This window comes from Chanodichthys erythropterus, chromosome 6 (assembly GCF_024489055.1).
Source record: "Chanodichthys erythropterus isolate Z2021 chromosome 6, ASM2448905v1, whole genome shotgun sequence".
NCBI classification, from domain to species: domain Eukaryota; kingdom Metazoa; phylum Chordata; class Actinopteri; order Cypriniformes; family Xenocyprididae; genus Chanodichthys; species Chanodichthys erythropterus.
In genome coordinates, this window is record NC_090226.1 from 15852744 (window position 1) to 15877107 (window position 24364).

General features: G+C 36.4%; 1 protein-coding gene across 2 annotated transcripts in view; it reads right to left on the reverse strand.

The window, feature by feature from the left end:
• cdh4 (cadherin 4, type 1, R-cadherin (retinal)) overlaps nt 1-24364 on the reverse strand; it is a 283006-nt gene that overhangs the window by 46637 nt on the left and 212005 nt on the right. For both annotated transcript variants that reach the window (XM_067388245.1, XM_067388244.1), the window contains exons 6-7: nt 10763-10918; nt 2413-2557 (exon numbers count right to left, since the gene is read on the reverse strand). In XM_067388245.1, the coding sequence (XP_067244346.1) occupies nt 2413-2557; nt 10763-10918 (301 nt within the window). The remainder of the gene's footprint in view (nt 1-2412; nt 2558-10762; nt 10919-24364) is intronic.

Consider the following 24364-nt stretch of genomic DNA (forward strand, 5'->3'; position numbering starts at 1 on the left):
TTAAAAGTTTGTAAACATTTTAACGTTTCCTGGTGGGCGGGGCTTAGCTGGAGGCAAAAAGAGACGCTGGACTCAATGTTGACAAGCGTAAGCTAGCATGTTTTAGGAGGGATTTATTAAACATAGATGCAGAAGAAGGTTCAGAACTGTCCGAATATGTACAGTCACTGACTCTGCGGGACCGTGACAGCTATTTTTGTAAATTAACTAAAGTTTTGGATATTTCCTAGACAACATATGAATTACTTTAGGGTGGTTCGGGGAATTTTGTCAAGGCTTATTGTCTAATGTAACCTAACGCTGGGCTAACTATGATTATGGCTAGCAATGTGGATTATTTTAAGAGACCATTCAAAGGATGGCACACACATCTATCGCTGTATGTTTGTTTAACATTTAAGCTAGCTAATGCGCTGAAAGTTGGCGACTTTTCACCTATAAAACAAAAAACTTGCTGATTTGTACTAGATAAAACCAACACACCATTACATATGCATCGATTATTTTACCTGATATGAAGTGTGCACTGCAAACACGAGCATTATTATGCCGTATTGCATTCAACCACAATTATCTTTTTGATTTCTGTGAAGGAATGTCTGCCGGGATCTGGTAAAACTTTAGTTTTGGACCAAAAGTCCTGTTCCTTCTATTCTGGCATCCAAAAACACAACAAAACGACATTTTAAAGTCAAAACCTCAAACTTTTAGCGCGCCTGCTATGAGTTCTTATTTATGTTTTGCCTGCAGCTAGAGCGGTGACGTCACAGTGACGTAGGCGATTAAGGGGTCTATAGTGATTAATTAACGCGTACAATCACACCGGTGTGATCAGTCTTGGCTGGTCCCTGGAGCGTACGATCACACCGGTGTGATTACATCGTTCAGTGCATCACATGATCAACTGACAAATTCAAATGTGCATGCACGCTTTGGCTGGCGGACGGACCAAGAGACGGACGCACGCAGCGCTTTTCATATATTACATATATGCAGTGTTTTCAACCAAATTATGTTTATTTTAGGTTTCAGACATTTAAATACACATGAGTACTAACAAAACAATATATTTAGAGTTTGTAAAATACACAATGATGTCTATAGAAGCGGAAATAACAACGCTTTCCATTATATTTAGACGACACGTTTTATTCATATCAGATACACATTGTGAAAGTAACTTTAAAGCTTACTCTATTCTTCCCCAGTTCACCTACTCACTTAGTTTCATGTATTTCGGGAGAAGTGGATGAATTCACGGGTTGTAAATCCAACAGATCCGATTCACTGTGCGGCGCAAACTAACATGGCGGCGCCCATCGCGCATATGGCTCATATGGATCGTTATAAAGGTGTTTAAACAGCAAAACACATCCACTTGCACATATTTGGCAATCAGAATATTAGATATATCATGCTATAGTGAACACATTTGTGAATATTTTGAATAAAAAAGGAAAAATTAAATAAAAGCAGATCGTCAGTCATACAGCGCTGAGGTGTGTCATGTAACAAGCAATTACGCGTCACCATGGAAACCATAAATAACCGTCGCCTTAAAAAACTCACGCTGGGGGGTCAGCCAGAATATTTTAAACTTACGTGCGAAAGGGTTAAATCTAATGATGGCTTAGTTCATATCACATCAAACCGTGCAAAACTTATTTTTACATTTTGTTCTCAAATTGTTAATGTTAACAACATCAGCATTGCGTGACTAAGTGTATTTAGTGTGTATTAGCATTACCTGTAGATTTCATTTTCTGAACGGTCTAATCTCTAATTGCGCATTTGTCATACCATACAATCTGCCATCAAAATGATAAGTTTAATTATTCCAGCTGCTGTGTGAAAAGGCTATAAATGATCCGTCACCTGCAGCATCCTCATGTGATATAGCCGAATTTCGAATTTCCTGTGGAAACCCACCAGTACCACCCGAATTAGAAAACATTATTACAAGCTTACCTTTGTGAATCGGGTTAAGGTAAGGAGATAGTTTAAACATTGGCTGGTTATGCACTTGCTTAAAAAAGTAGCTTTAATACAACATTTTATATATATATGATGTGTGTGTGTGTGTGTGTGTGTGTGTGATCTCAATATATTATTACCAAATAAGTAGCCTATGTATAATAAGCCTCCGTATGAAGTGATATCATAAGCTGGTCATGATGATTTCAATCATTTTCATTACCAGCATTGTAACATCAATATTGTTGCTTATAATTTATTATAATCATGACATCATCCTTGTTAATTCATGATTACCTTATGCTTTTCCTTGATGGCATATGAAATGAAATTATAAACTAAACACATCATCACAACTTTATAAACTAAACACATCATCACAACTTTGTCATCATCATGAGTATAATCATCACCGTGACCTTTATTGTGGACACCTACCAGGTTTGGACCCTTCGGCGACTGATCCGTTGTAGACCTGGTTCTTAAACTCGGGTCTGTTGTCATTCATGTCAATGACATAAATGTACAAATCAATAGGAGGCTCCATTTGGTTCCCGTTAATATCCACTGCATGGGCTCTGAGCTGTGGATGAGACAACAAAAAAACCACATTAATTAACAATTCATAATTCGCCAATAACTTCACCTCTGCAGAGGCTGCTGTGGAAAGCACAATACAGATATTAAATCAGATTTAAGAAACTCAGAGGCATTAAAGATTTCAGTGTACTCGGCGGAGGCACTGAATGGAAATTACATTCATATTTCATACATGTTAGATACGGGATCCGTTGGGACAGTGTTGCCTTGTTCCTATCTGAAAACCATGAGTTATAATTCAGAGAGGACTTCCAGAGGAAGAGAGTGTGAGATGGAGTTTAGCTCCACCAAAAAAAAGCCTATTTTGGTTAGATCTCTGAAAAAGCGTGCAAGGCAAGATAAAGCTTTATTTAATTCAGATAAACAACCCCTTAAAAAAGTATTTTTTTAGTGATAGAACATTCCTAGGGGAAACAGGATAAAGGAGGGGGAAACTAAGAACAAAAGAGCAAGAGATAGTGCAAGAAAGAGACCGAGAGTGAAAAAGGAGAGGGATAGAGGAAAGGTTTAAGGCTGGATTAACTCCAAATTCTCTTCTTAGAATTTATTCACTACAGAATTACATGTGCACGCACTAAATAAAACTATTATCCTAAAATCCCTCACCAGAATTACATCCCAAATAAGCGGGTTGCATTGCTCCATATGCTATACACAGGAAATTCGAGATTCTATATGCATTTCTGCAGTAATACGACACCTGTCGCCAAAAGCTCTCATTTAATATTGCCCGAGTCGACAGGTTTTTGTTGTGCACGGCAAAACTAACTGTCAAGCGAACAAATAAATAAAGACACACAACAGGAAAATCTGTTTCCTCAGCTGCTGTGCTTAGCATTCTGCATGGGTTGGCTATGTGTGTGTGTGAGCATAGATACGTGTGAGATTGTCTGTTGTTAGTGACTGAGACACTGCATCTTTGATCTGTCGACCCATGAGAGCGTGCGGACTGCAAATGTGTGGCTTAATGGCATTATTAACATGCTAGCTGACAGAACTGAAACACACCAGATAGAGCGACAGAGAGAGATGGGCAGAGAAACAGAGAATCCTCCTCTAGTTCTTTATCCCTTTGTTTATTTTCTTCTCTTGCCATTATGTCAAAGCCATCAGCTCTTATATTCTGCAACACACTCTAGTGGTGGGAGACTTGTGGGCAGTGAAGGAAAACTATTGGAAACTCACAAAATGAGGGAAAACTTGAGATAGAAGGTCAGTGTACTGCCTGCAGCACATTCACCATGGTCATTTTTTAGTATAGGCAGTGTTTCCTAAGCAGTTTTACTCTTATGTACCCCACATCACCCCTTCATCATTATCATTAACATTATCGAAGTGGTCACTATTCCGAAGACTCACTTTTGAACAAAACGCAATCAATACTGTTAGTAAACTTTCCTTGTTTTACTGAGACACCTGAGCCTGTTTGATGTTTACAGGTTTTAACAGTTCTGGGCCAATCACGGAGAAACTTTAAGAAAGACTTATATGTGAACGTAAATAATGCAGGTTTAACAAACAAAAAGTTCATCAAAAATACAGTGGTTTATGTCAACATGAAAAACTGCATTTGCAGCCTAATTTACTTCCATAATGTTTAAAAAGACAGAATTGTTGGAGATGTGACTCTGAACATTCATGCCACTTCTCCACTATACTGTCAAATAAAGTGGCAGAGGAAATTATTATATTACCATTTAAAAGTTTTGGGTCAGTAAGATTTTTTTTTTTTTTAAGAAATTAATACTTTTATTCAGAAAGAATGCATTAAATTGATCAAAATTGACAGTAAATACATTTAGGATGTTACTCTTTTGTACTTTCTCAGAATCCTCCCAAAATGTATCACACATTCCACAAAAATATTAAACACAGCTTATTAAGCACAACTGTTTTCAAAATTAATAATAAAAAGAAATGTTTATCGAGCACCAAATCAGCATATTATAATGACCTGCCATTAAATTAGAAAATTAAATTTTAAAATATGTAAAAATAGCAGTTATTTTATATTCTTTTATATGACAATATAAACATACAGTAAGAGACTTATGCTAAAAAATATCTATTTTAAATGTTACTGACCTCTAACTTTTGAATACTAATGCATTATGAAAACAAACTTTTTTATTCCTTTTTATATATATATATATATATATATATATATATATATATATATATATATATATATATATATATATATATATATATATATATATTTTCAGTGACATTCATTGATGAATAGTACACAATAAGAGCACATTATGAAATTATTTTTTAAGTATTATAAAAGCAAATCTAGTCAGTTTTCGTTTTAGGTCGACTTTAAGATCAGCTTTAAACATCCAGTTACTAGTTTGGTTCCTGTGGCAAGGGAGTCATCACTATTGTTAACACAATTGTTGTTAATCATGAGCCATCACCATCGTTAACCTCAGGTTGCTCCGGGGGGATTGTCCTTTTAATAAGTTCATGACTGCATTCAATTGCAGCACCAGAGACACCAATTCTTGCCCTTGTGATGCACCGATAAATAAGCATTGTATTCTACTCAAGAAGGCTCTAATTGAATCAGCCTACTACTCACGTGAACAGCCATGGGTATACATCTGAGCTGTCTGCACTAGAACATCTAGAGTTAGTGCATATTGTGTGCAGATATCAGATATGAAGAGTCATATGGATAGTCATACTAACGGAGGGGCTGCATAAGCTAACCGCCGCACAAGACCCGAGGGGCCACTTAACCTTAACAGTGCTCATACGCCTATCGTCCTGACTCACTGACTGCAGGCAGTGTCTGACAGAAAGTAAACATGCATTTACACTCATTCACACAGAGAATCATACACATTAGCTCTGTTTCAAAACCTAGTGAGTTGTCTTGCTGACAATATTGTTTTTAAATTAAAGAAATGCAAATACAAACCGTACATGCACAAATCAATATATATATATGTATACAGTGGGTACGGAAAGTATTCAGACCCCCTTAAATCTTTGTTATATTGCAGCCATTTGCTAAAATCATTTAAGTTTGTTTTTTTCCTCATTAATGTACACATAGCACCCCATATTGACAGAAAAACACAGAATTGTTGACATTTTTGCAAATTTATTAAAGAAAAACTGAAATATCACATGGTCCTAAGTATTCAGACCCTTTGCTCAGTATTTAGTAGAAGCACCCTTTTGATCTAATACAGCCATGAGTCTTTTTGGGAAAGATGCAACAAGTTTTTCACACCTGGATTTGGGGATCCTCTGCCATTCCTCCTTGCAGATCCTCTCCAGTTCTGTCAGGTTGGATGGTGAACATTGGTGGACAGACATTTTTAGGTCTCTCCAGAGATGCTCAATTGGGTTTAAGTCAGGGCTCTGGCTGGGCCATTCAAGAACAGTCATGGAGTTGTGAAGCCACTCCTTCGTTATTTTAGCTGTGTGCTTAGGGTCATTGTCTTGTTGGAAGGTAAACCTTCGGCCCAGTCTGAGGTCTGGAGAAGGTTTTCGTCCAGGATATCCCTGTACTTGGCCGCATTCATCTTTCCCTCGATTGCAACCAGTCGTCCTGTCCCTGCAGCTGAAAAACACCCCCACAGCATGATGCTGCCACCACCATGCTTCACTGCTGGGACTGTATTGGACAGGTGATGAGCAGTGCCTAGTTTTCTCCACACATACCGCTTAGAATTAAGGCCAAAAAGTTCTATCTTGGTCTCATCAGAATAGAGAATCTTATTTCTCACCATCTTAGTAAACTCCATGCGGGCTTTCATGTGTCTTGCACTGAGGAGAGGCTTCCGTCGGGCCACTCTGCCATAAAGCCCTGACTGGTGGAGGGCTGCAGTGATGGTTGACTTTCTACAACTTTCTCCCATCTCCCGACTGCATCTCTGGAGCTCAGCCACAGTGATCTTTGGGTTCTTCTTTACCTCTCTCACCAAGGCTCTTCTCCCCCGATGGCTCAGTTTGGCCGGATGGCCAGCTCTAGTAAGGGTTCTGGCTGTCCCAAACATCTTCCATTTAAGGATTATGGAGGCCACTGTGCTCTTAGTAACCTTAAGTGCAGCAGAAATTTTTTTGTAACCTTGGCCAGATCTGTGCCTTGCAACAATTCTGTCTGCTCTTCAGACAGTTCCTTTGACCTCATGATTCTCATTTGCTCTGACATGCACTGTGAGCTGTAAGGTCTTATATAGACAGGTGTGTGGCTTTCCTAATCAAGTCCAATCAGTATAATCAAACACAACTGGACTCAAATGAAGGCGTAGAACCATCTCAAGGATGATCAGAAGAAATGGACAGCACCTGAGTTAAATATATGAATGTCACAACAAAGGGTCTGAATACTTAGGACCATTTGATATTTCAGTTTTTTTTTTTTTTTAATAAATCTGCAAAAATGTCAACAATTCTGTGTTTTTCTATCAACATGGGGTGTTGTGTGTACATTAATGAGGAAAAAAATGAACTTAAATGATTTTAGCAAATGGCTGCAATATAACAAAGAGTAAAACATTTAAGCGGGTCGGAATACTTTCCGTGCCCACTGTATATATAGTTTGTTGCAATGCATTCTGACATTGCCTTCTCCATAGAGGATTTATGCAGTGTCACCTTTGATTTTGGCCCAAAAGAGGTATCTTAAGAGACAGCATAATTAAGTTACCTACCTTTTGGGAGGGCCTACAGTATCATGCACTCGCGCACACACGCACACACACACACACACACACACACACACACACACACACACACACACACACACACACACACACACACACACACACACACACAGCCGCTAACTTAACCACCGCGGGTGCTGACTTATTCAGATATGCAGACACACTCTTATACACACACCTCGTGAGACAAGCCTAGCCGTAATTTAGACTGATAGGTAGACGCATGGTGCCACATCATCTACTGCTCAATGGACCGGAGAGTTAAGAGAAAAGAGAAGGAGAGATAGAGAAAGGGAGGCACAAGTCAAAAGTAGGAGCCGCAAACAGAGAAGACCTTGTTTTATATCTAAATATATACTAAGGGCCTATTGATACTTCCTGCAAAACAGCCGAGATAAAGAGGCAGTTATAATTGTAAGGAACAACCGTGAGAATCAAAAGCAGTGTGTTGTTTTGGGAGCGTGTGAGTGAATGACAGTCAGGGGAAGATGTGGCGGATGGAAGGCTGGCTGGCAGCCAGCCTGTGACAGAGGTGGGGTGACAGGCAGAAACATAAGGGGGCAGGGTCGCTGTTTGATTTGATTCCCCAGTTGGGTTAAAGCATCGGGAGTTGCATACTCATCGCTTGTGACAATTCAACACTATTTCATTGCCTTTCACTCTCTCTCTCATCTGCACGTTGCTACTGAACCTTCGTCTAATTGACAGTTTGACTAACTGAAAAAAACCCTGACGTGTCAAAGCAATTCTTTTCTTTGTCTCTAGCTTTTCTTCTTCACATTATTCATAAGAAAAAGAGCCACATAAACAGAATAGTGGAACAAAAACAAAACAAAAAAGCACCCTTAACAAGTGATGCCAGCCAGCAGGTCCGAAACGATTTGTTTTTAATGCATTGAAAGCAGTTTGAATAGACTTAATTGCACAATGAAGTATGAATTTTAAGATTTCTGCAAACTTTGCTTAACAAGCAGTAAGTCTGTAGTTTTGTCTTCGATTTAAAAAGGCTGACAAGGCAACTGCACTTGTTTTGATGGCTACAGTTTTCTGGAACCAATCAGGTTTGCAATCAAGTCAGATCTCCGTGTTTGTAGGTCTGATTAAAAAAGTTAGCTAGATAAAAAGTTTATAAAAATATTCATATTCATTCAGAACTGGAGTTTATATATTTATATACACAATGACAGCGAAAAGTATTTGGCCACTTAAGCCACTATGCATTTGCATTACATGACAAAATATAAAAAAGTGCCAGTTATTTTAATGATCTCTAGCACAAACACACTTTTCTATCAAAACATTTCACAAAATGATGTTCATTAGGTTTCAAAATATGAAGTAAGAAATATATTGCTTAAAATGAAGACAAAAAGTATACTTGGGTTGTTTAAATCTATGGAACACCAATTTTACTAGGAAGACTGTGTGAAATTTGTGAACTGACACTAATACATCCAATACTATATTCCTGCAATACCGGAGGCTTCAGTTTCAGGACCGCAGTTCTAGGTTTTGGGTAACACTTTTATTTTGACGGACCCCTATAGAGATTCTCTTTACTATAAGTAACCAAAATATATAAGTATAACTATAAGTGCACCTACGTGTCAACTAACCCTCATTAGAGTATTAGTTGAGTATTAGTAGACTAGACTGTCTGCTTAGTATCGGCTAACACTTTATTTATTTATTTACATGCTACTGACTTTAAGTAACTTTGCAAGTACATGTATTGTACAAAACCCCTTATTATACTACCCCTACCCCTAAAAGTCTACTAATACTTAACTAATGCTCTAACAAGAGTTAGCTGACATCTAGGTGCAACGTTACTTAAAGTCAACAGAATGACTAAAGGGGACCATCAAAATAAAGTGTAAATGTTTTTTTTCCCCCTGACCTAGCCAATTCTACTCCAACAGGGAAATCTGAATTAAATGTAAAACAAACAGATGCAAAGACCATAGACCCACAGAAATAATTATATATATTATATCATATATCTCAAGAGAGTTACCAATGATGGTGTTCAGGGTTAGGGGTTGGTTAGGACAATTTATCAATTAAATATAAATAATAATTAAACAAAATTCTAAATCTAAAGCTAAATCATCCCTGAACATTTTAAACTGCTAGTACATATAAACGCACATAAGAAAAAGAAAAGAAAAAAAGATGGTCATAGAAATGTGGTCCTTAATCTGCAGCCTTTGGTATTGCAGAAATACCATTCTCAATATATCCACAAAAAATTACCTTGAGACCATTTAGTTTAAGATTATTGAAAAGGTTTCTTAGAAAATATTAAACCAAGTAACCTCTGCAAACAAATTATTCTAAACCTTTTCCAGAACCAACCAACTTTCCTATGTAATTCAATGAATTCATTGTGTGTGTGTGTGTGTGTGTGTGTGTGTGTGTGTGTGTGTGTGTGTGTGTGTGTGTGTGTGTGTGTGTGTGTGTTACTGTGTTACTGTGTGTCGTACATGTGCACATGTACAATACTGTGCAAAAGTCTTAGGCCACCATTAGATGTTGTTTTAGCAATGGTGTAATGACCATATATAATTATTTCTCAGTATCTTTATTAGAATATAACCAGAAAATACAGGAAATGTGTATGTAGTATAACAAATAGAAAAAAAAACAAAAAAAAAAAACTGACTTCTATAGGCATGAATGATTCTATTCTAAAGTGGCAAGTATTTAGTGACCTCTCCTTACACTTGAGCAATAGCAATTCTCTTAAACCTAAATGGAATTGAAAAGGACTGGAAGGCCAATAAAATTTGCAAAATCTGAAGAGAAGTTTCAGATTTTCTTCTTTGATAAACTGGAAGAAGTCCAGGAGGTCACACTAAATACTGTTTTTTTGCTTAAAGAAGCCATTTTGTTCTGAATTATTTTTACATTCTGTGTACATATTTCCTGTATTTTCTATTTGTATCATAATAAAGACCAAATAATAAATATGGATGATCATTAAAACATTGCTAAAACAACAGGTGGCCTAATACTTTTGCACAGTACTGTATGTGTGGTTCAGGTAAAAACACAGAGAAACGGCTTACAAATCACACAGAACAATGTTTTTTGAAAATGTAATGCAGTACTTTTTCTATGATGGGTAAGTTTAGGGGACAGATTATAAAGTTTGTACATATTTACACAAAACCATCAAAAATAATTAATATTGTACACTTAAGGAAAAATGTTCTCAAGACAAAGATTTTTGCCTTGATTTTGCTATTTTGTTCTATAAAGCAAAGGATTCATATTGTCTTAAGTGTCCAAATCCTGTACAAATATTTTTTTGCCAACTCTGCATTTATTAAAACAAGCGAGTTAAGTTCTAGTTTTTTCCAACTGGCAAAAGGCCATCAACTCTTGCAAACTGGAGCATGTTTCTTAAATGGGTTTGAGGCCAGTTGCACTTTAAATAGGATCTGAATAGGGCAAAAAAATGATCTTCTCAAGCCAACTATGGAAAGAAAAGCACTTACATGGTAGGAGGCTCTCTCCTCTCTGTCCAAAGGTTTAGTGACAGACATTTTTCCTGTCACAGGATCAATAATGTAGACATCACTGGGAGGCTGGTCTGCTCCGGCTCCTGTTATGCTGTACCGGATCTCAATCTCTTTGTCCTGGTCCGATCGAATCTGCAATAAAACAGCACAATGAGTAGAGTTCTATAGATAATCAAACACAAGAAGCTTGATGTGTTTAAATGGTCAATTTACTGCTCATATAGAGCAGTGGTTCTCTGCAGTTTTTTATTTTTATTTTTTCTTTCAGTACCAAGATTTTACACTGGATACCAACATGATTTATTGTACAAACCCTAACCCACCAAAAAAAAAAAAAAAGAAAAAAAAAAAAAATCAAGAATCAAAGTATATTAATATTGCCATGAACAACAATGAAAAATAATTAAACGACATTGGCTGAATAGTAAATAATAGTGAATTTTGTAAATGCATTAAAGGGTTAGTTCACCCAAAAATGAAAATTATGTCATTAATTACTCACCCTCATGTCGTTCCACACCCGTAAGAACGACCCGTAATCTTTGTAACACAAATTAAGATATTTTTGATAAAATTCGATGGCTCAGTAAGGTCTGATTCAGCAGCAATAACACTCCCTTTTTCAATGCTCAGAAAGCTAAAGACATATTTAAAACAGTTCATGTGAGTACATTGGTTAAACCTTAAAGGAACACTGGCGGTACCACTTTTAGCATAGCTTAGCATAGTTCATTGAATCTGATTTTGGCGCACTGAACCACTGATTCAAAAGAAAAGATTCGTAAAGCTTCAAAGCTTCATGAAGCAGTGTTTTGAAATCGCCCATCACGCAATATTGTTGAATAAAGTCGCTATTTAGTTTTTTTGGTGCACAAAAAGTATTCTCGTTGCTTTATAATATTAAGTTTGAACCACTGTAGTCACATGAACTGTTGTTTTAAGTAGCTTTATGGGCATTGAAAAAGGGAGTGTTATTGCTGGCGATGCAAGCCTCACCGAGCCATCGGAGTAAAATATCTTAATTTGTGTTCTGAAGATGAATGAAGGTCTTACGGGTGTGGAACGACATGAGGGTGAGTAATTAATGACTGAATTTTCATTTTTGGGTGAACTAACCCTTTAACAACATAGAAAATGTGATTTACCAGCCTAACATATGGAACAAAAACTGGACAAAATATTAGCTATATTATTAAATGACAAATGAATTTTCAACAAAATACAGTTGTACGGTCATTGAAAACAGCAAATATATAGTAAGTTCTTTATCAGCCATTTTAATTTTAATTTTTCTATCCTAATTATATGCAATGTTTATAAGGTTAGTTGTATTTTATTATTTGCAGACCAGAACAGACCAAATACCTTTTGGTCTGAATACCTCATCCACACACTTCCATGACAAATGTCAGATAATTTCCATATTCATGCAATCAATGTCTAAATGGTTTCTGAAAACATTCTGTTATATATATCCACCGATGATTACATTCTTAAAGTTCGCAGAAACAGATGCTGCTCATATTTTCTGTGTTATAACACTATTGCACTGCACAACTGATCTAATCTTTAGGCTTTGGTACCATCAGGAAATTAAAAAAATATAAGATGGATAATATGGCAGTGACGTGTGGTGAAAAAAGCTTGTTTATTAATCAAAGTCAAGCCACTGTTGCTTCCAAAACAGTAAGTGGTATTCAGCATCAGGGTTTGAAGCTTGACAGTTGGATGCCAAGTGAATTGGGCCATTGATCACAATGATAATGCTTTAGCAGACACTTTCTTTTAGCTGCGTGACAATTGCCTGCCATACAAACTTGACTCAATAGGCCTGAGAATAATGAAAACAGGCAGAATGATAAAGGACTAAAGCAACATAGACTCATTAATTATAGTGTGTATATTTTTTCTGTTAAAATATTTTATATCTCAGCTTTATAAGAATAAAAATCACTAAAAGTCTGGTTTCCCTGTGGAGCTGGATGCAACACTGAAATCCAGAGAAATGTGGGAAGGGTCATCCTGTAGTCTGACCAATGGGAGAGCAGGGGGAGGGGCCAGGAAACCTAAAAACATTTTATGATGATTAAAAACAACTATGACAGTAGTGTCACAGAAATTACAAATCAGTGAAAAAAAGTCATACTGTATATACTTCCATTTACTGATGGATTGACCTAATGAGTAGAAAAGTGACATTTCTGGCCTACATTTAATTTAAGCTGGATCATTAATGCATATGAAATCCTCGCCTTCGTATTTTCCTTCCAAACTCTGTTTGATGTAAAGAACAGATGCATACACAATTCTCATTCTTCCCCCATCCATCTCTTTTCTGTCTCCCGTCTTTCTATCTGGCATCATTAACCATGGCATGGCTCAATGCGATAGACGTTTTCCTCTTCTGTTTTCCCTCTCTCTTGCATTGAAGCAAGAAACATGTTGCAGAACCGTGGGACATTAAACATCTGGATATCAATCTGCTTGATGCTTTTGGTTTGACAGAGGATGTTTCTTACAATGGTTCTTTTCATCAAAAGTGTGATTATAACAGATTTTGTTGAAGCATGTTTAGCCTGTTTATGCAACAAAAAGCTTGTCCTATAAAAACACCAGAACACAGTTTATGGCCTCCCTAATCTTTTCATTCTAAGTGGATCAGACACACTTACTTGGAAAAAAAAAAAAAATCAGACTACAGAAATCAAGACTAATTGCAGTATAATCATCTGTATAAGCAGATAACATGTTTGAGGACCATAATATTGGTGAATTGTGTGAAAAATTAAGGCTTAACGCATGTGATCAATTAAATGTGTTACATATCAGGGTTTTTCCTGCATTTTCCTGCCTATTTTGGTGGCCTCCAAAATGAACATGTATGCAATGTAATCAGATTACTTTTTGATGTAATGAGTAAAGTAACACATTACAGGTAATGTACATTATGTAATCAGATTACTTTTTTTGAAGTGACAAGTATATTCCAAAGAAATTTGGCATTTCTCACTGGTCGTCGGCCATCTTGGTTTGGAGAAGAAGAAAAAAATCCACATACAACGGATTGCCACTTGGTGGCAATGTATAGGATGATGCATAGTGTCCACTGTAGAGGTTGATGTGCAACTATGCCATCAAATCCCATGCATATGCAAGAAAATGCTTTTTGAATAGCTGTTCGCTGTAGTGACCTCTATGCGTGAAATGGTTAATTGTGTGATTGAATCCGATTGACAGTGATAAGAATGTCAATGGTAGGAACAAAATTATACTGTATGTCAAATGACCTGTGCATTAAGTCTTGAAGTGTAAATGCGAAATAAAAGACCTGCATAGAAATGATATATAATTTTTAGTGCTGTCAAAATTAGTGCGCAATTAATTTTTTCAGTTTAACGTGTTAAACTTAAGATAACTTCCGTTATTTCCCATCACAATTTGGCTAGTGTAACATTTTACAGTCTTAAATTAGTTAAATAACGTCTTAAATGAACTTAAAGAGTTGTGAGAAAATGAAATGCGCGTCAGATCTGTGTCATATTCGGCAGCGGCAGGTCTTAAAGTGACCGCAGCCTAATAAACCAGTTGCTGTGATGTCTGTCATTAATGTTAATCAAAGAACAAATGTACAAGAGAAAATTGTAGCAGTGAACACTGTAAAGTGTTTGATAACTTTAATCAATTTCTGTATATTTCCTATATATTTCCTATATATATATATATATATATATATATATATATATATATATATATATATATATAATATATATATATATATACGCATCAAGTGACATGAAATATGTACTGCTAACATAATAGATACACATTTCTGCATTGCAATGTGCTTTTTTGTTTACATCTCTGGCTTCACTATTTAATACCCACCCTTACAAATTTTACTGCACTGACTTTTCCGTAAACAGGAATACGACTGAAAAAAATGAGAGCAGAGTGGAAATATCTTTCAGGAGATGCATTTATGTGCCCACTTATGCATCTCTACTTTCAAGCGAGGCAACACTTCATGAAATATCACCAGATTTGAAATTATGACCATGTTTCTGTGTGTCACTGGGCTTTGCGATGCGCAAGACATTTGATGCGAGGGGATTTTGTGCTGAAGCAATCAAATGTAAACCCTGACGCGTTTGAGTCACGGGATATAAAACCCACACCCCGCCTACCCATTTCGTGAGCCGTGGGTCTGGAAACCATGCGTGAAAGTGAAATGACTGGTGAGCGTGCTACAGTCCTTTTTTTGCATAACGTATTCCGCAGACTGTGCGTGATGGCTTTCTCTTCATTTCACTCAGACACTGAACTCCCACACATGACCTTTCGGTGCAATATCTGAACCTCGCGCTCTCCCACTCTCTCTGCTTTGGTAAAGTTCTCTTTCTATTTAAACGGCTGCTAAAAACATTGAAGAGTTACGCAGCTCAGGACATTGAGACTAGGTATATTGATTTGGTAATAAAACGTATTCCTGGTAGCTTTCAGTACAGCTTGAGCCTGCATTCAATATCAAGGTTTTTCGAAAAGACAAAAAGCCAGAAATCAAAGTTCAGGAGTTTTTTTTTTTATTTATTTATTTTTTTTTATCCTACTACTTTCCTGTATGAACTAGCAATCAAATCTGAAATCACAGAAACAGTTCTTTGTATTCTGTTAAGAACATGTTGGCTACATATCAATTTAGAGCCTGAAAGGGATTGGAAATTTCTTGCGGTAGGAAAAATAAGATACCGCAGCATCCTCCTCGCAAACATTTGAAAAATGAATGGCTTTCTGGGAGGCTGACAGGTAAGAGATTGGTATGTGGGCTACATAGCATGGATCAAAGAGAGTTTTTCTGCTCAATAATTCAGCAGCCGCGGTGCACCATGAACACACACCTAGAATATCCACCTTTCCTGAATCAGATGAATCGACATTCGCCGCTCAAGCCATCCCGATGACACGTATGCTTAAATATCCCAGAGGGAAGGAGGTAAGGTCCCTTGTACATTTAAAAGTCTCTTTAAAATTCCTCCCATGGGCAGCCTGGAAGGATTTGTCACGTTTGCAACCCCAGCCCTCCAAACTCCCTGTTTAATGAATGTTCTTTATAATACTAAATTGAATAAATGATGATCGTGCCCTCGTTAAGTCCCCTGGGCTTGATTGAGTCATCTGAATTCAGTGCTAATGACAAAAAGCAATTTTTGAAATCTTCCTCCCACTCGTTAGTTTTTAGAATTACAGCGAGTGCAGGGTGAATAGGGGGAAGATGGCTAGCACGTGAGAAACGTGCTCTTTCCACAGATACCATGTTGGAGATAAATGCTGCGTTTCTAGGGCAGGTTCATAGTGACTTCTGCCTTCTTCTGACGAGCTTTTCAGTCCTGGGAGAGGTTGTATCAGAGCCCCTTTCAAAAGAGCAAATGGAGTCAGGCGAGAGATTAGCACCAGTGCCGCGGAGTAACTCATTACAAGTAGTGGCACAATATTAACTACATTTCTTTTTTTGCAGTAGTTTGAAAGTAGTTTTCAAAATAGTGAAGCTTTTCCAGTAACAAGCAACTCTTAGCAACAAGAAAAGTGTTACATTCAAGTCAAGTGATGCTTTTACTGTCATTGTATGGGAACAACAACATTGGTTTTTTTTTTTGCACTCCACACAGTTGCTGCATTAAAGGCACAATATGTAAGTTTCGCCATTAGAGGTCGCTTTTTCAAAACAATAACAAAGGTGTAGCTTGATGACGCTGTGAATGATTGTGGAATCATGGGAGTTGTCATCACCTACACAGCTGATAAAAAGCAATCCGACGGGACTCACAATCATATGTGAGCTAATGTATTAAAGTTTAATTAACGTTATTGTGGTACAAAGGAGGGCGGGGGCCAAGAGCCTGGGAAATTTTTCGTTGCTGTTTTTATTATGCTTATATGTGGTCGGCTGCTGCTGCTCCTTTCGTTTGTTGTTTATTTTACGATTAAAGTTACATTTAACTTCTGCCTCCTTCTTCCTTGAACTTTGTTACAGTTACATTTGATAACTTAAATTCACATTATTTTATTTTATTCTAATAAAACAACTGCTGAATCCCTACTCATACAGGTCACTTGATCTAACAAATTAAAATTGTGGGGTAATGCAGCGCTGTACTAAAAATACATTTGAGTGTGTTGAAAGTTATGTTGAAGTTACTCTGTGTATTTGCTCGGTGGCTGCTATGAGACACACTGCATTAAGTTAGATTGATATTAGAATATCATATTAATAAAAGCTGGATGACTTGTGTTGCTAAATGGCATGCATTTTAAAATATATTGCATGGTGGAGAAAATACTGTATTACTGTAACTACAAATAAAGCTCTTTCTGATAAAGCTATGTTAGCCACTTGACAAAATAGTGTTGTCTCTGAGGCATTGTACAAATATGTTATTCACGGTAAATCAAGAAAACAAGAGATTCAAACTATAAAGCCCCGTTCACACCGCCAGCAACATGCAGCGACAAAGTGACATGATCCCATTCATTTCAATGGAGTGCTGGTGACTTCTGGCGACACAAGCGACAGTGACAGTTGGCGACAGAATGTTAGCATATCAAGCGATGCAAGACACATGACAAAAGTTCAGAAATTTCAACTTTATGCAAATGACAAGCGAATTTCATGAGCAACAATCAATAGAAGTGAAGGCTCTCTGGAGCTCACATCACCATCTCGAGTGCAGGCAAGACAGACAGGACATAGTTCCGGAGCGATTTCACTGTAATATGATTTGACTGTATAACCACATCCATGGATATAATAAAATGATGTGTGGAAAAGAAGTGGTCGGCAGTCTTGTGAGTTTGATTCATACATTGATAGTTTGTGTTTTGGCACTGCTGCAGTTCATATTAGCCTATGATGATTGTTAAGGACAAGAAAATGTCAAATTCGAATGATGTTAGTAATTTTTGACAGTATGAGTGAGTTAATTAGTTAATGATTTAATGCATTGAGCACTGCTGTGGTTTATTCACAACACTCTCCAAAAGCATAATGTTACTTTTAATTCTTTTAAGCCTAATACCTAGTCATATTAGAATGATATCTTAGTTTTATATATCACCTATGATTACATTTTCTTTAGATATGGCCAGATGTGCAGTCTACCAATAACATTAGAGCGACAGGACTAGGAACTAGGACTCCATACAGAAACTAGCGACATACCGCGACAAAGTCGCTAGCGGTGTGAACGGGGCTTAAAGGGATAGTTCACCCAAAAATGAAAATTTGATGTTTATCTGCTTACCCCCAGCGCATCCAAGATGGTGACTTTGTTTCTTCAGTAGAACACAAATGATGATTTTTAACTCCAACCGTTGCTGTCTGTCAGTCAAATAATGGGAGTGAATGGGAACTCTATCAATAAGAGTCGAAAAAACTTGCATAGACAAATCCAAATGAAACCCTGCGGCTCGTGACGACACGTTGATGTCCTAAGACATTAAACGATCGGTTTGTGCAAGAAACCGAACAGTATTTATAATATTTTTTACCTTTTAAAACACCTCTATGTCCAACTGCGTTCATGCATTTGCTTAGTGAGGTCTGATGTCTAGCACTCATTGAAGTATAAGCGTGAGACATCACTGCCGTTGTCAGAACGCGATCAGACCTCACTAATGCTGAACGCAGTTGGACATTGTGGTAAGCAGATAAACATAAAATTTTCATTTTTGGGTGAACTATCCCTTTAAGACTAACAAACTATATAATAATGATTAGTTTTCTGTTGATAAAGGTACCCAAACAGCTGCTTGACTAATAAGACATATAATATATTAAAGCTTAAATATATAAAAAGTCTTTGGTGTTTCCATGCTACAGAAGTGAAGGGTAACGTGGATATGACGTCACTGACAGATGACGCAATAACATGGGCCATTTAAACGGGTTAAAATTGCTGATTTCTCTGAATTTAAACATTGTTGAAAACATTTGGCATAAAGTACACAAGTCAACAAAATATATAACATTGTTTTAGTGTTTTTTGGATATTTTAATCCAAACATATTGTGCCTTTAAACTAAAATAACAAAAGTTAGAGAAATAAAGTAGTTCTTTATTATAGCAACTTTTATTGTATTGTATTATTATAGCAGCAAAAGTTAAATGATGCTGTTCATCACTACTTTTCAACTCAGTTATATAAAATACAGTAGGTATATTTTTTCTAGTTGTAATCACATATATATATATAATATATAATATATATATATATATATATATATATACTGTAGCGCACAAAAACATGCCAGCCTAGAAAACATCACACAGAACAGAGAAAAGTCATTAAAAAATGAAAATCAGAAAAAGTCACAGACAAGTCAAGGGAACTTCCACATTGAGTAGTACTTTTACAAGTTAGTCTGTTCTAAAGTATTTCATATTGAATAGACTAGAGCAGAAATTGGTCTCTGTAAGTGCAAGTGCTATAAAATGATTTTTTAAAAACCCTCCTTCAGTATTCACAAATGATTAGAAAAAGTCATGGTCAAACTGTGCAGGAACCCTGTCATTCATTCAAAAACCCTCAATGTGCCCACATGTGCATGTGCTTAAATTATAACATTGAAATGTTTAATATTTAAGTGAAGCTGAAGCTACTTTTTGTTAGTAGTCTTTGGTGTGCTTTTTCAAAAGAATAGCATGCTGTAGTTTAACTACTTAATTAAGCTTAGTGTAACAACTGATCATCAAAATATTAACTGTAACAAATAGAAAACATGTTAATGCAAAGCAACAAACTGAGACATTCAAGGTATATTTTAATCAGTGTATGCTCCCAGGGAGTCGAACCCGTTACTGCAGAGTTGCTAGTGGCATTTCAGTTGAGAGGAACCTCATGACGTGCAGGGAATGTTCAAAATACAGCGTAATGCTCTTTTTACATCAGAGACTGAATCCTTCATTAGCTTTTCTCTGCATTGCCGTTTTTCATTTTGGGATTCAGCATAATGAAACAGACAACGTTTGAATAACAAATGTACTATTAATTTCAAGTTATCTGAAGTTATTCACATGTGCAACCAGCAAAGTATGAAAACTCAAATTAAGAGAGAGTGAAAATAAAAAAAACAACAAACAACCAAATCAAATCAGCTAAAAAGAAAAAAACTAAACAAAAAACCTTCTTGGAGTTCATTGAAATGCACGACTGAAGCTCAAAAAGTAAGTTTCTCTCTGGACTCAACTAAAGTGTCTTGATGGCCCTCTTTTATTTCTTGCCCATCAGTAATGGCTTTTTTTCTTGATTTTATAGTATTGCACTCTCATTTTACGACTTCTTATTGGCACTGTCTGCTCTTCCTATGAGAACCTGAGGCATTCAAGCAGGCTATGAGAGTCAAGAGCTTTGTGAGGTGGTTGATGAGCTGGTCAACGGGTGCAGTCTGATGAGTGTTCAGTCAGGCACTGTTCTCCAACCTACAGGCCACCTCGAGCTTCCTACAGGCTGCTTCGATAACTAAAGCACTGTGTTCCGGTAGTCTCACTGCAGTCAAGCCGGTCGAATTTGTCTTTTAGTGTCCTTTAGTGCTGCTATTTTCTACCACACACCTTATATTAGGGTTTCATTTGTGGCAGCACTCGTGTAACCTTTGCAGCAGAGAGCTTGCAACTCTAGTTAAAGTTCTTACAAAGTAGTTAACTACAAAGTGTTCTGCTATTCAACTGTGCGTAAATGCATTTGTGGGTGTACGTGTGTCTTTAGGAAGGCTCTCTGATTACATATTGTGCTACAACCATCACACTCAATAATACAAGCCCTTGCCCGACTATACGGAGACCAGGGCTGCTGTTTAGTTTCATTGTCTTCCTTCCAACATTCCCTAGACAGATGAATACTATTCACCAAGATGAATCATCTACCTGCCAGCATGCTAAAGGATGAGCAAGGCACCAAAAAAGAAACTGTGAGAAGCCAAAGAACAGGACTTATTGAGAAAAGAAAGAGCGGCTGAAAAATGTTTAGTGTAACGGTTGAAACTTATTGCTTTGGCAGACCATTCAAGATGCTTTAGGAAATAGTCGTGCACATTTAGAAGATTAGTCATATGCTTTAAGGCCAAGGTTTAAAGTAATAAACAATAAACCTCTCTACATCCAGAAATATGTGACCAAAACCTGGTCGCTTGAAATAAATTACCCTACAAGTACATCCAGGGGCGGCGCCAGAGAATTTTGAACGCAGGTGCTGAGGGGGTGCTAGATCATTGTCAGGGGAGCTGGGCAATTACTTGTAAATATGAGCAAATTTTTTTTGTAAAAAATTATCATGATTTTAACAGTAAAAGACTGTAAAAATGCTGTGGTGAAAAACTGTTAATTGGTTTACAGAAAGTTTCCGTACTAATGTATACGGTGAATAACCGTAATAGATCTAACGGTACATTTAATGTAATTTTACGGTAAAATACCGTTAAATTCGTAGATTTTGGAAGTGAAAAATAACAATTCATTGTAAAATTTACAGTGAAAAAACGTAAATTGACATTCCCACAATTCCCTGTGTGACACATTTGATATATTTTCGTTGAAATAACTGTTTCTTCTTAGTTTTTCTCATTTTTTCTAATCAGTTATGTACATTAGGGTTTTATACATCTAATGTTGTTAAATTAATGTTTATTGCATTTTTATAATTTCATGCATGTTACCATGATGGTGTTTAGTGTGTGTGTGAAAGACACTGTGCACCTTCTATATGTTAGTGTTGTCCTTATCAGCTTGTGGAAAATCTGGTTGTGATGAACTTTGATTCATCATGTGACTCTTATCACCACTGTGTTTGGTGACTGTCAGTGTATTATAAAGGTACAAAACAGATATTAGTACTTCATTAGGTTGGTAAATTAACATTATATCAGTTAATGAAATACGTTATTTTTATTTTTTTTTACGTTGCTACTGTATTTTTATGGTAAAGTTCTGGCAACCACAGCTGCCGTTTTTTTACCGTACATTTTACTGGGATATTTTTTTACAGTGTATGAATAATACAATAAATATGAAGAAAACTCACCCACTCAATTTTTAACATTTTATTACATGATTATTTGATTCAGCACAATTTAAATATATATATATATATATATATATAATATATTTTTTTTTTATGAAATGAAACAAGCCTAGATTAGTAAGTTCCTAATTTTTTTTATTTATATATTTTTTTTAAATAGGCATACGTTCACTGAACAAGCATTTCGGAATTTCAGTCAATGGAAAAAAGGCACTGGGATATATTTACTTGCTATTTAAAGTCTCAAACCAGACTTTGCTCTCTGTGAATGATGGCCAAATGTACCAAGTTGCTATTTCGGACATGCCCACAGTTGCTTATATGTCTTCAAATGTTAGAGACAAGTCACAGATCTCTCAAAAATAGAGAGTGTGTACAAATCAATAAACACATCTTTATATACTCCAAAAAGTAAATTAGTGTTTATGCGGAGGAGTGTGGAAATAGGTAAGAGGGGCACGTGCAATCTTTTTTTTTTTTTCAGCATCGGCAACTTCATGTTTGCAGCCAACACTGCACTGTAAAAAAAAAAAAAAAAAAATTTACTAAATAATTTTGGCAGCTGTGGTTGCCAGAATAATTTTGTAAAAAATACAGAAAAACTTTTACTGTATAAAACTGTAATTTTCAATGAGCTAAAGTATATACTGATATAAAGAAGGTGTACAGAGTCATTCACGCAAACGCAAAACACCATCATGGTAACCCACAACACTTACATGCAATAAACATTCATTAAACATCAGAAGATGTAACATAAAACCCCTAATGTACATAACTGATAACAAAAACTATTAAGAAACATGATTATTTAAACAAAATACTTTCAAATGTGGAGTGTCACACAGGGAATTGTGGGAATATCAGTTTACAGTTTTTGACTGTAAATTATACATTGATTTGTTCTTTTTTACTTCTAAAAATTGTAAAATTTACAGCATTTTACTGTGAAAATTACATAAAATATCTGGTTAGAGCTTTTACAGTTTTCCCTGTATATAGTACGCAAACTTAAGGTGATGATTCACGGGGCAACTTTTTGAGCAATGTTGCCATCAACGGGCAACCTGATGAGACACAGGGCAACTAATTAGGGCAATGGACAGTTGGCAGCAACTAATCAGAGAGGAGCAAATCTATTGCCAACCCAATAAATACTTTATTATAAACACTTGTTAGGCACTTTATTTCAACTTTTCAAATGTTTTCTTCATTTTAATAAAAAATAAATGCTTTTCCGATCTGATTTTTGATAGGAAAAGGGAGAAGAGCGAGTTCGGCAAAAGGCGGATTCGAACCCGCGTCAATCGCATCAAAAGCTACATTCATGTGCCATACGCCCTACAGCCTAAGCTACTACAGACGTTAAATGGGGCCTGTCTTTTTAGTATTTAACTGAAAACATTCGATGGCTTAATTACAGTTTACATGCATTACATTGGACAGTTGTTGCTATTTTAAGCAATATATGAGGTAAATTCCCTGTTTTGGGTTGACGCATGACAACTTACTAGCGTAAAAAGATATAAGTTCACACCCCTTTTCTCCGCTCCACTGCCGCTGAGAAGCCGCCATCTTGTTTGCATTTTTTTTCTGAAATCTCCGAACCAATCACGTGATCGGCTACTAACATTCTGATTGGAGGATCTCAAAAAATTGCCCATGACCGATATAACGTATCCAGATATATATTTGTTGCTCATTCTCAGTGGGAAAGTGCCCAAGCAACGTTGCTTGGCAACATTGCTCACAGAGTTGTCCCGTGTATCATCACCTTTACTGTTAACCTATTTACATTTTTTTTCTGTAGCGTTTTTACAATATTTTATCGTTAAAATCAAATGTGACAGTGTGACTAAGAAATCACTATAGTTTAAATATGTTTTAAATAGCGTTTTTCCCCCCAACACATTCATAATAATTACTTTTGCCGGCGCTTTGCAGCAAGATTTATACTCGAGCTTGAGCGCAAAGATAGGTTATAAAAGAATGGTTTAGTAGGCTATTATTATATTAATTTATTTAATATAAACGTGAGACTAAACGATTAATGGCCTAAATGAATAACTACTAGAAAAATCTTTAGTCAGGGGCATCTCTTGGCACAAGAAGTCAAATGTTTTTATGTTATTTCATTTGTTTCTTTTATTATCAACTTATTTATTAAATATAACACACAACCTGTATATAATTGCTGAAAAAATTTTTGGGGGTGGTCTTTCTTGGGGGTGCTGAAGCACCTGCTAGCCCCTCCATAGCACCGCCCATGAGTACATCGCTTCTAAAAGTGTCAATCAAACGGTTCCTCTCTTCGTAAATTTGACAGCAGTCTACTTCTGTCAGTTTTATACCTCTCAGAATCATAACATAGTTTCTTATGTTTAACATCAAGGTGATAACCCAACAAGCTGTCTCACTGTTCTCAAGGCGTTCTGTCACATTTTGATTCTAGATGGTGCATCTCCTCAAAGCCCTGTCAGGCGTGATGGAGATTCTGTGTCGATGATGG